Source organism: Topomyia yanbarensis, chromosome 3 (assembly GCF_030247195.1).
Source record: "Topomyia yanbarensis strain Yona2022 chromosome 3, ASM3024719v1, whole genome shotgun sequence".
Taxonomy (NCBI): domain Eukaryota; kingdom Metazoa; phylum Arthropoda; class Insecta; order Diptera; family Culicidae; genus Topomyia; species Topomyia yanbarensis.
In genome coordinates, this window is record NC_080672.1 from 148,534,244 (window position 1) to 148,547,827 (window position 13,584).

The following is a 13,584-nucleotide window of genomic DNA, read 5'->3' on the forward strand; positions in this document are numbered from 1 at the left end:
TGCACTAAGCTACGTTTTCTCCGCTAAAACGAGCTGTAAGCATAAGTTTATGACAAACTGAAAATAAGAATAATTTTATTGCCTACAAATCGATCCAACTTCTTTAGAAGAAGTTATTAGGCTTTTAATGAAGTGACATCTGAGTTTTGCATAGGGCCAAAAAACACATGGTTGTGAAGCAGTACTCGATTCCTACGAACCTTATTTTTTGCGAAATAATTGTTGTGTTCTGAATAGTATGTTTGGAACTATTAGAGTATATGATATGAGTCATTGTTTGACTAAAATATTATAGTTGCGCATTATTTCTATTTTTCCTTTGAAAAGTTAGTGTTGGCGCCCTCTATGTGGTGACATGTAGAACATGTAAAATTATCTAGGTAAAAGATGACTATTATCATGTACTAAAAGTCTTTCAAACATACTATTTACTATTCACAAAACAATAAGTTCGTGACAATCGACTACTAATTCACCACCATGTGCTGTTGAGCCCCTTTCAAAACTGACACTGGCACCACTTCATTAAAAGTTTAATAACCTCCCCCAAGCAAGCTGGATTTCTTTCTCCGTGTAAATTATCGAAAAAGCCTATACAAATTTCCCTCTCAGAAATCGGCTCAAAGCGTTACCGCCTTTTTGCGTTAATTGGACAAAGCCATAAGTAACGGTGACGCTCGAAACTGCTTGCGGTGCTCGAAACTGATGATTCGAGCATAAATTCGAGCACCTCAAGCAGATTCGGGCAGTATCTTAGCGCCTTTTCATTTTGTGTTCTTTTTTCTTTTCATAACAAAAGTGTGTCGGCCAGAAAGCGGATTGTGCCGCGTAATTTGGAGAACAACGGAAAAAATCCCAATCATACAAAAAGCATTGTCTGCCAGGTTGATAGGAAAGTGTATTTGTGGAAAAAGGAATTATTTGTCGTTTTTCTTAAAGGTATGTAATTAATCAACTATTCAATTAGTTTATTCGTAGATCTGAAACAGAAGAAAGTCAACTGAGGTTTAACATTCTACTTTTTCTTGTAACCTAACTTATTCCCAATATCCGTCAATAAATTTTGATTAAACAACATTACAAGACTCGGCGAAAAAACGCATCGGTACTGACTATCGATGCATGCCCGAACAATCCGGTAACAACAAGCATGAAGGCATAAATCATGAATAAATCCTCTACCAGGGGTGAAAGCTGTTTTTCGGTCAATTCGGTCTGGATGTAGCCAAAAAGTTTGATGATCCAGTTATTCGATGATTTGTGGTTGTTTAGAGATGTAGCAAAGTTAAGGAATGTAGCAAATATCTCTGCACTCTCTCGTTTTCTACGTCGAGATGGGACACTGCATTTAGTACGTCATTAAAGCCTATGCATATCAGTAGCTGCCTGGCTGTGCTTATGGATAGAAAATTTTAATTGAATGACTTTCCAGTTTGAGTATGTTCCGTTTGTCGACCCTTGTGCTCGGTTTGAGCATAGGGCTAACATATTTTGGTGGTAGCACGCAAAGTATTTTAATGTATTTTTGGAAAATCTGTGGAAAAGAAATAATTTATATCATGGCAGTCTAAAAATGGCATCATTTATGCTGATTTCGTTTTTAGAATCGAGTCGCTCTAGGTTCGCTCTGAGCTGTCACTTTTGTATGGATTTTGTAAATATTAGAGCGAACCTAGGGCGACTCTGATCTAAAACCGAAATCAGCATTAAGCATCAACAGCGAAACGGTTAAACTAATTTTCTATTGTTTTACAAAGGTATCATTGATCAAACAATTCACGACTGCGGCCGGTATGCTTCGGTAGACACCGCAATGTTGAAGGCTCCGGTCGATCTACTGGAGGCAGATAGATAGCACCTCGGCAAGGTAGCATCTCATTGTGAATATGATACGCAACAAGATCCCCTGCTTCTTCAATGTGACTGTGATTGACGTATTGCATTAAGTTAACCCAAAATTCACCTGGGATTGGCTTTGCATCAAGTGTGTCAACTTCGGTGGGAAGAACGATACCTTGTCGAAAACATCCAGGATTTGAAAAATATTCAAAATTTCTGGTACAAGCGATTTCAAGGTGTTCAGTGCAGCTACGATCACTTCACGATCATCGAAATCGGTAACAAAATGCCATAGTTTCCTGACGATTTCGTTAACCAGCTTCTCCTGTTCGATGAAGTTTAACTGGATGGAAAGCACGTTTGAGAAAATTTTGCGCAAACTACAAATAATGAGTGGTCTTTTTTGGGAGTAAATTTGAATCCGAGCACTTTCCAGGTTGCAATCGGCAGCATCGCTATTTGCGTCTTCCGGGTAACTGAGTATCTTTGAGAATATATTAACCAGATATGCGCCATGATGTGGTCTGAAAAAGGAAGCAGAAATATGTATGAGAATATCACGAGTAAAATTTGAATTTGAATATTTTTCACCTTCTTTATCAAGCATAATTCCCTAGTGGTGTAGATTCTCGCCAAAATCGTCTCCCAAGGATCCCCTTTTGACCGCCGGCTAGTATACTTGAGAATTTCGTAAAAAAAACGGATACGTCCTGGGTTCCGCTTTCCACAGGTGCAGATACAGGCCTGAACTTGTTGCTCGGTCAACATATTTTGCCAGTGCTTTCAACACTCCGAACATATGATCTTTCGCACCCTTCGACGCCAAACTCTGCAGCAAGAAAGTGTAAAGAGTATTGGCATACGGATTTCCGATCCGATCTTCTCATCTGATTTCGACATACCAATCAACAGTTCAAAGACTTTTCTCCAATTTGTGGAAGAAAGTTCTTTTTTCATAGAATAAACCTAGTAGAATATGATTTTCGATAGAAATTTTGCCACTTTCCACGAGACTCCACCACCGATGAAACTTGATATTTTGCTGGATTTTCGATTGATGGCACTGATACTGCCCTGGTGTTTTGCACTGGCACAGTGTCAATGGAACACTCCAGTGAGGGATTCCATGAGAAACCGGCCGACCGCAAAATATGACCATCGTAGATTCGAACGAAACTTTGCAGGTGTGTTCGGTGTATGAATCTCCATGATATTCTCTGGCAATTGGAATATTTTGATACAAGAGCAATTTTTCAAAAGGGCATAAACGTTTCTACGTGTAAAAATTTCAAATTTTTTTTGTTCGTTCACTGTATTTTATACAGCAAAACTATCTGAGAACGAGTTACAGGGTATAAATACTTCTATCCAAAAAAATATACACTGAAAAAAATGTGTCATTTTTCAAAAAAACAAAAATTTATGTTAAAAATTTAAATTGCGAAAAAACTCATTTTTTTAAATTTTTCTATTTTGTCTACGAAAACCTAAAGAGAAAAGAAACATTTTGAATGTGATTGCATGATGGAGAACTTATCGGTAAAAAAAGTTTTTCTAACAATTACTTCATACATGTTTTAAAATTTCATACTAATTGACATACAAAATTGTAATTTTATCACAGAATATAATTCTAAGAATCATTTAAAATCAAAATGTATTTAACAAAAATCTTCCAAAATCCGATAGTTTTCGAGATATTTGGAATTTTGCTCCATCAAAAACAATTGGTAATTGTCTAGTTTAGAGACTTTATGTTTAGAGGTCCATTTTTAATGCGGTTTTTTGCTAAAATTGTGTATTTTAACCTCAATAAACCGAATCCGAGAGCGGAAATGTAAAATTTATTACCAAAGTTTGATTGAAAATTGAAAAAATAAGTTGTGCTTAATAACGCTCATAACAATGACATACTGCCAGAGCAAGTAAGCTTATGGAGCGGAGCTGGTGTGATGCGTCTTTGCCGCATAGTCGAGGCCAAGGATCCGAAGCGGCGCAAAGCCGCTGAGGATCCGCCGGACGAGGCAATGACTAACTCCAGCGGAATAGTAAGCAAACCTGTGATCCCTTCGTTTGCCCGGTTTACTCAAACATAGGGGCTATAGCTAGTTTAAAGCCGTGCGGACAGTGCGCCAAAAATCGATGTGGCGTAGCCACATTCGTCAACCATTTTGTTATTTTGTATAAATGTGAGGTTATGTTTAACCATATTTGGTTTAAATCGCGAAAAATGTCGGACGATCCAAGTGCGTGTAGCGGGTGCCAAGTTACTGCAGATAAACTATTTGTAATGGGCAAAGACGAGATAATGAAATTTTTGTACGAACATGGTACATTTGTCTCAAATAACAAAAAGGTTGACGAATGTGGCTACGCCACATCGCTTTTTGGCGCACTGTCCGACTTCGCTACCGCTCAGTCGTGGTGTTTTCATGGGTTGAACCCATTTCAAACACCCATGTCAAGCCCCATGAGCATGGGGGTATTATGGACTTTCCGTTTGCTCGGGTATAGCCCCTATGTTTGAGTAAACCGGGCAAACGAAGGGATCACAGGTTTGCTTACTATTCCGCCGGAGCTAGTCATCGTCTCGTCCGGCGGATCCTCAGCGGCTTTGCGCCGCTTCGGATCCTTGGCCTCGACTATGCGGCAAAGCCGCATCACACCAGCTCCGCTCCATAAGCTTACTTGCTATGGCAGTATGTCATTGTTATGAGCGTTATTAAGCACAACTTATTTTTACAATTTATCAAACTTTGGTAATAAATTTTACATTTCCGCTCTCGGATTCTGTTTATTGAGATTAAAATACACCATTTTAGCAAAAAACCGCATTAAAAATAGACCTCTAAACATAAAGTCTCTAAACTAGACAATTACCAAACAATTAATTCCTGTAATTATGCTCTTTTCAAAAGTTATTCGCGTTACCCCATCATAAAATGTCAAAAATCTAGTGTTTATCATTTTAAAGACGTAAAAGCAAATTTTTTAGTGTATTTAGAGCATGGAGAAGCTTTCAATAAAAAAGTTTTCTTAACAATAACTTTTGACATTTTTATAATTCATACTATTTGCAGTCAAAAATACAATTTTCTTTTTGAATATGATTCTAAAAGCCTTTTTAAATGCTCATAACAAAAATTTTCTGAAATGTAGTAGTTCTCGAGATATTTTAACTTTTGTTTTAACAACACAATTATTTTGTTTTATTAAGACCTTTTCATAAGTTATTCGCATTTCTCCATCAACAATAATAGGTTTTTCAAAAGGCCCCTAAACTTTCCTACAACTTTTCCTTTGACATCAAGGCGATATTGTAAACCATTTGAAAGCTACATGAAAGTAACCAAAATATTATTTAACCATAGGGTCTGATGATTAAACTATATAGTTGAATCATATTTTGGTTGCTTTCATGTAACTTTCAAAAGATTTGCAATATCGCCTTCATGTCAAAGAAAAAGTTGCAGGAAAGTTGGTGGCTTGGTATTTGTAATCACTTTGGGTCCCAGTCCTAGTTTTACGTAGGGATGGGGTTCGAAATGTTGACAAATCATCGTTTATGCGTAGGAATCACTTAAATTTTGATAACTAATATAAGAATGAGAGCAGAGATCAATAATATAACGATTTTCATATCGTTTCAGATGTAGTACCTAGTAATGACACTGAGCGCCTCATAAAACTCGGTAAGTTGATAATTTTTGATACTTTAACATTTAGTTTGCAATTCTAACAAGACATATTTCAAAATTATGTTTTCAGAAAAAATGGTCCATACATCTAATATGTATCACGCTTCTAACAAACGACAGCAAAACACTATCATGGGAGATATAAAAAATATAATCACTCAACTTAGCAAACTGACATCTGCAACAACAGAGGATGTAAAAATTCCGATCTTAAGTTACGATGAGCTTGTAGTTTTGGAGAATTTTTCCAAAACTCCTCAAGGAAAGGCTGCAGTACGAAAAAGATTCGAGCGGGAGCATTTCGCAACTTTATATGATTTCTGCAGAAATTATACCGAACAATTATTCGCCAAATCCAACTACACTACGTGGACCGGACACTCAGCACATAACGCACATACCTCCGTGCAACCACAAAAAGCCTCTGATATGTGTGTAGTTCAAATCTTACTTGGTATGTTGAATTTGCATATACTTTTCTATAGATGAAGATGTCTGGAGCAAAGCAATTACATCTAACACCTCTTCTCTGCTAGCTCGTGCAAATTGTTGGGCAGTTTCCTGCATTAAGAATGTACAGATTTGTACTACTTAATTATTCCACAAATTCGGTGCCTCTCAAATTGATATCTGAGCTGCCCCAAATTATGTGATGGGCATTTGCACCACTGCCGATTATGAGGGAAAACCCATTTCTGCTACAGTATGATACAACCCTTTTGAAATCAACAGAAGGTGATGGTTCATTATGCGGCAAATATGCCGAACAATAGACGTATTTCTTGTTTATGTTTTTAAATAGTCTTATTTACCGTGACAGCACAAATATCGCGAGTTGTGAGGTCGGATATAAGACATGCATCAATAGCACTATTCGTAAGTATACATGCACGATGCATTTCACGTGTTTCTCATACCCTTTTTGGTTGAAAGCTACGAAGATGAGGTTAAGTAGCTTTCCAACATAGAAGTTTCCTTTATGGAAGTACGGTTCTTGAACCAAGCTTTTCCTTCCTGTACAATGCGGGATAGATTCATAGTTGCTATACGTTTATGCTGAAGATTAATTTGTGCTACTCTAACCATACTCAATCATAACACTACACATTTCATCATCCGCACTTATTGTTCAGCAACTACGAAGATACCAAACACGTTGGCTTATAATCGCCTATAGCGAACCACGAAAAGGGTATTAAGGACATGATCAGCATTTAAATCTCAATATTTACGAAGAAATTAACGTCCACTGTGTCAGAGATTCGATTACACAGCAAGGGTGAGACCCACGACACTCCGTATGCTACTGACATTTTTTTATCATGCCAGCCATTCAGTCCTTGGCACGAAGAAACACCTTGACTTGAGGACTCCTGTTTTAAGTCGCCTCTTACGACATGGGAGTAGGAGCCCAGTTGATTAATTCTTGGTTGAGAAACTTCAACCCGCTGGATGCCACACGGCCTCTAGGCTGGATTTGTTCGGAGAAAGATAATAGACTGTTATCAACCTCCTAGTGGACCACAGTTACATCTGTTGTTAGTCGCCTCTTACGACATGGAAATAGAAACCCAATGTGTCAATTCTTTGCTGAAATACTTCGAGAGATTTCAGCCTGCCGGATACCACACGGCTTTTTCGAGAACAAGTGGAGAAATTTCATGAATAACACATTCAATATTGGCCTGTGACTGATTAGCAGTTTGCAATTTATCAGCGCAGACGAAAGACTTAACGTAGCAACATAAAAAATTCCAAGAACGTCAAAATGCAACAACGAGCAGCCAATCGACTACCGTTTTTCGGTATATCTTCAATAAATCGATGGTTGCAATGACCGTATAAATTGGTGCCCTACCTTGTTTAAACCAAATGTTTTCCAAATCTGTAAAAACATTTGGAAGCAATCGGTCATTTACTATGTCTCAATATTACTATCCAAAGAGGTTGACGTTGGTTTCAGCATAATTTTTTAAGGAAAATGGGCCCAGGAGGCCATTCTCATACGAGCCGCATTACACACTCACTTGTGTAGGATACAATATGGCCAGACTCCTTATGCCAAATAGGCAGTTTTTTCTTTAGATAGCCATTTAACCAAACACGAACCACGTCTGAAAGGATGATTCTTTGGAAGTATCACTGAATCGAACGGCCATTTTAGAGTGTAAATTCCAAAATTAGAAATTGAAATTGCAAACAAAACTGCAGTAGATAAGGAAAAATGCTTTTAATCCACCTAACAGTGTGATGAGACATTTCTTATAACTCACTCTCTTCGTATATTATATCGATTGAGAACATTTAGAACTTGATGTTTCTCGATTTTTTGATAACACATACCATATGGGACTCAGGACTCAGAAAAACGCTCAAATCAGCATAGGACAACATCAGTGCTAGAAATCTCAAAGGCTAAACCAAATCAATGGAAAAGCGGAAAAATGGCCCATAAAATAGACGGACAATTATTACTAATGCTCTCTTAATAACATATCTAAGATCGCCAATCCATACATTGTGTAGGAAAAACTGAATTTTCCTAAAGTGCTGGGCCGAAAAAATCGATTTTTTTTAATCTATTTGAATTTCATACTTTCAATTGCGCTTATTCAAATTTCCAACGCGACTGAGAACTGAAATTGCAGCTCTTGATATCACGCTACCTCTGACGTGCATGCGTGCATAGTCCAAACTTTACTTCCATATCGACTTTTTTTTAACCCTTTCATGCCCAACTTTTTTCCAGTGCATATAGAGTTTCAAAACTAATTTCCTTGAAAACGGTGGGATCAAGAAACACGTAAATCCTTTTTCCATAAAGATAGGTGCTTCCCTCGCAGTGCTAGAAGCTGCTCAATTTTTATCTTCCAATGCTCACTACAATTCTCCTAAAATATTTGCAATACCCAAGTAACAATTGAAGTTTTATAGCACGCTACAAGTGAAATCTAAATTTTATGAGCGACTATAAAAGTACGATAAAACCTCAATTGTTACTTAGATAGTCCAATAGTGTAGAAAATGTAGCCAAAGACAGTCTAAATTAATGAGTTTTATCAGTTTTCAATAACATTGCAACATAACGAATATATATGAAAAAATCATTTTCCGTCGTCAACGTAAACTGTCTATGGCAGCACTGCTCCATCGGAATCCAATCAGACTAATTGCAATTACTTCAGAATAATCAGATATGCACTTTACGAACTGTTTGTTATTTTGTTGATATCTTTTTTTTAACACTTTAAAAATTCATTTGCAGATGTAGCCCAAGAGAAATATGCTTCAGATAGGAAAACAGCAACGTCAACATTTGCCCGCGCTTTAAAAAATTTGAATGAAACGGAGAAAGCGAGGAAGAAACGAAACGAAAGAACTGAAGGTAATAGAAACATGCTTATTTTAGGACAGTTGTATTCATTTTTTGTCGCTTCATGTACCTTTTTCCGATTATGGTTTCTTATCACGTACCCCTTTCTGAAAATTGTTTACCACCACTAACCTGTCAAAAAAGAAACAAATTAAAGGGTTGCGTACAGGACACGACCACGGTGACATTAAAAATGTAGCTTTTTTCAAGAGCCTACAATATAATTCGCGAATGAATTTTAATCTATCACAACTATCTACCCACGTTCTAGCTTACTCTCCTGCTCCCATATGTTAAAAGTTACTATACACCCTGTTTCATTAAAACGTGATTTATTGAAGGTCATTTAACAGTAACAAAATTTTAAAACCAAGTACAACCCCATGCTCTCTGCTATACCTTAAACTAATCTATTATTTCAATTAATCAATTATCTTATTAGCTAATTGGCATTTTTAGCGAATCTATCTAGCGGAAATAAGCTGGTCTGTCCAGAAAATATATTCAAAACGAGTAGCTCCATATTGAGGACTGCAATGAGCAAATAATGATAGGGGAATTGTGGGAAAAACCGACACTGTGGGTAAAACCGACACCCCACAACTTTTCCTAGAAATCAAATTTTTATTCATTTCATAATGATACAATATTATTGGTACGTTTATTTAGAGCATTTGAAGAAAAATTGGATTTACGTTAGTGCGCCGAATGTCATAAAAATTAACAAAACATTCTACAGCAGCGTTCATACTCGTCTGGATGTAAAATTTCGTTGGTAGATTTTAAGGTTTTAACCGAACGAAAGCTTTTCAAATCACCCCATTTTTCAGTACCTATTATTATTGGCCTGTCCTATGATCAACTAGGTGCATTGAAGACGAGTTTGAAAAATTCAATATTTTTAATAGCTTTTATAAAAAAATGTGCGCTGTTGGGGTAAAACCGACACCCTATGGTTAGGGTAAAACCGACACCCTGTTAAGATGGTTGTGTATAGTTGCGATTCATTTCAAAATACTGGGGATCTTTGTGACACTTCAATTAGCCTATTAGAACACTATAGTATTAGCAGAAATACACAGAAATACTTTTATTGTGTTTATTTCTTGTAAGTCTCTTTAAAAATCAAAAATTGGAATTTTTGCTTATCTGATTCTAACGAAGCTTTTGCTATTTCTGCAAAAAGGTCATCAAACCGAATTTATAGTGTTCTCTTGGTTTGTCATAGACGAATTTTATCACAATGAGACAATGATCTTATGTATACTCCAATAGATCGTTGATGATCAGAGTCCGAAAAATCAAATCTGAAAAAGATAGTTTTACTAAGAAGTGTGTGTGTCACTTATAAGTGAATGAATCCAATTAGCAGAACGTAGAACACCTGAAAATCTTCTCTTATGAAATAAAATGACACTGGAGGTTACAATGATGTGCGCAAGGATTATTTGGAAATACTCATATCTATAAATAATCCTATAGCATAAAATACTCTTATTTATAGTACTACGCTTTCGAACTTTCTTCCCCTCACTACATGATGAAGCAATAAAAAGCACATATTTGCATCATACATACTCACATTTTATTAATCACGCATATATCTCATGTTTAATAAAGATAAAGATTTTAATAAAGTGGAGAGAAAATAAATTAAAGGGGGTGTCGATCTTACCCCTATGGGGTGTCGGTTTTACCCGCAGTGCTTACAAAAAGTCACTTTGTTTTCCAAGTTTTACAACCAATATTTTTTAATGAAATTAATTTTTTGAAGCGCTGAAAAAATTAAGTCTTGTTAAGAATTTTCTGATGAAGAATTCTGCTTAAAAATTATAATTTTATTGGTTTTGTGGCAACTTAGAAAAAGTGTTAAGCTTAAGGTGTCGGTTTTAACCATAATTCCCCTACCCACTAAATCGTAGGCAACTATCAAAAATAAATAGATCTAAAACATCAAACTTTTCAATATTGAGACTCAGCTTCAACATATTGCAAGCAGATTCATTGCGATTTTGAACTGTAATTTTACTTCCACGTTAATGGGAAAGTTTAACCTAAAAATAACTCCAAGAATTCCAAATAAGATTCTGCATAACTAAAATAATTTCCTCAGTGAAAGATAGGCATACTTTGAGGTGTTAAAATATAGGAAAATAATTGATGTACATTAATCTCGACAACCTGGATACTACTACTGATACTACTGTGCTAAAAATTGCTTTTTTTATTTTTTATTTCAGACATGGGTATGTAGAGTCGTTAGCTGGGCGGAAGCAACACTGCTGTAAAATTAGTACGAAGCGTTTATTATGAAATAACGAGTCAGTTTGCTATGTTACATTTTACACCTCTTACCTTTCAGATCGTATAAATATTGGGAGTTTTCCTGCTTGCCGTACAGTTAATCCGCCTACAGCAAAAACAACAGCAACATGCCATTCTATGTAATCAATCCGTATATTTATATATTACATTTATATTTCCTGATTATACATCATATTATCATGATTTAACCTGTCCCATAATATTCCGCCACGTCACTCGGTCAGTTGCTGCTTGTCTTCAACCTCTCAGGTTCCCGATACTTGCCAGGTTCTGCTCCACTTGGTTCAGCCACCGGGAACGCTGCGCTCCTCTCAGTCTTGTACCTGCCGGGTTGGAGGTGAAAACCAACTTGGTGGGGTTGTTGTCCGGCATCCTCACAACATGCCCCGCTCACCGTACCCTTCCAGCTTGAGCTACTTTCCGGATACTTGGCTCACCATAAAGTCGCGCAAGTTCGTGGTTCATCCTTCTCCTCCACACGCCATCCTCCTGTACACCACCGAAGATCGTTCTCAACACCCTTCTTTCGAAGACTTCGAGTGTTTGCAGATCCTTCTCGAGCATTGTCCACGTTTCGTGCCCGTAGAGAACCACCGGTCTAATCAGTGTGTTGTACATGGCGTATTTCGTGCGGTGGTGAAGCTTCCTGGATCTCAAACCGTATGCATCAATCCTCAATCGACTGATTTTCTTCTTTTAGAGTTTAATAAATGCTTTAAATGAATAAATCGGTGGCAAAGCTGTATACAATTTTTCCTACGCATACTACCAAGCGTTCAATTCTTATACATGCTCAAAGAAAGTAACTTGAGCCTTAACTCACTCAAACTGTACTTACTCACTCAGACTGCACTTGCAAACTCAAGCACACTCACACACACTGTACTTGATACTCAACCATTACCTCACTCAAATTGCATTTATTTGCTTAAATACACTCACACATAGACTGAACTTGACACCCACTCATTGTTACACTCAAGCCCTTGCATACACAAATATATTCACATTCATTTGAACACAGATTGCACATGAACATTCAGACCCTCCTACATGTATATTGCACTTGCACACTCATGTCGTTTTTCATTGAAAACACTGGGGCGGTGGATTGCACTGGTTTTGCACTTTCTAGCAGAAGTGGGAATAAAACACGTCTTGTGGCCTGCTCTTCTGCTAGAAAATGCAACCCCAGTGCAATCCACCGCCCCGGGGTTTTTCAATGAAAAACCCCATCAGTCTAAAAGACGAATTTCATATCGATTTGCCCCGGTCTTCACTACACCTGCACATTAAAACATTGTGACATTTCGACTAGGTGCACTTAAACACACTTACACAGATTGCACTCGAACATTCAAACATTACACTCAAACTACACTTGCAGAATATAATATAATCACACACATACCTAACCTGTGATTTTTCTTTTTCATTTTTGGAATTAGGTATTTCGAAAATGGAGATCAAAGTAAACTTGAAACAATTATTATCGTGACCTGCCTGACAACTGGAAAACCCAACGTGTGCATCAACGAATATTTCCTCAGCTAGGACAGGCCCACCATGTAACCATAATATTGGACAATCTGAACTGTAGGAAGATGAACAAAATTTAAATGGCCAACTCCTGCGAAACGGAAGTAACGTCGGCGAGAACAAACCGGACGAGCGAATTGGTGGCGACAGTAGTACAAATAACAGGATCACCTTAGAACATTCACTCCATTCGGTGGATCAGCTTGGTGGAATTATACGGAATGCTTCGAGGCATCAGCTGCCAGGATCCGGGCTGCTGCCAATGCACAACAGTAGTATGAATAACTCTAGTGATCGGGGCAGTTTGAAACCTGGCGACGGTATTGGTCGGATGGATTCCGGAATTGGTGGAGGTAGCAGCGAAGGTATGGACAGCTGGTGGAAGTTGTTCTGGACTCTGGCTCCGGAAACATTCATGCCACGGGTTATAGTCCCGTTGTACCTAATCACCATTCATATCCAATAATGTAAAACTAATAAAATTAGTTCGTAGTATTGCTAAAAATAAAATAATTTAAAATTGTGTTTACATTCGTATGTTATTTAAATGGAGTAAACAAAATATCATAACCTCAAATTTCCAAAAGCGGTGGTCGAACAAACGTCCATCGCTCCATACAAAAAACCGTCCAACGGTGGACCCTTATTGGTCCAATTTGTTGAACGAAATGATCGAGCTGTCACACTGCTCGACGTCCAAAAAAGTGTTGCAAAATCGCCTTTTGCAGGCCCTTCATTGAACGTTCGTTGGACGATTTTTTGGACGTTTGTTGGACCGTCGCCCAACAAATTGGACCAATGAAGGACTCT

General features: G+C 37.4%; 1 protein-coding gene and 1 pseudogene across 3 annotated transcripts; one reads left to right on the plus strand and one right to left on the minus strand.

Moving 5' to 3' along the window:
- Positions 1 to 884: 884 nt before the first annotated feature.
- On the minus strand, positions 885 to 2,607 carry LOC131687309 (uncharacterized; annotated as a pseudogene).
- A 2,647-nt stretch (positions 2,608 to 5,254) lies between these two features.
- Positions 5,255 to 13,299, plus strand: LOC131688842 (uncharacterized). Of its 3 annotated transcripts, XR_009305313.1 has the most exons (7): positions 5,260 to 5,408; positions 5,490 to 5,531; positions 5,608 to 5,991; positions 8,803 to 8,922; positions 11,151 to 11,203; positions 11,273 to 11,354; positions 12,684 to 13,299. XR_009305313.1 is itself a non-coding variant. In XM_058973402.1 (6 exons), the coding sequence occupies exons 1-5, from the start codon at positions 5,405 to 5,407 to the stop codon at positions 11,162 to 11,164; spliced, it is 564 nt and encodes a 187-aa protein (XP_058829385.1). In that variant the 5' UTR covers positions 5,260 to 5,404; the 3' UTR covers positions 11,165 to 11,203; positions 11,273 to 13,299. The 3 variants fall into 3 exon arrangements, 2 of the variants coding, with proteins under 2 accessions (XP_058829384.1, XP_058829385.1); XM_058973402.1 differs by having other exon boundaries at positions 11,273 to 13,299; XM_058973401.1 differs by lacking the exons at positions 11,151 to 11,203; positions 11,273 to 11,354 and having other exon boundaries at positions 5,255 to 5,408.
- Positions 13,300 to 13,584: the final 285 nt, after the last annotated feature.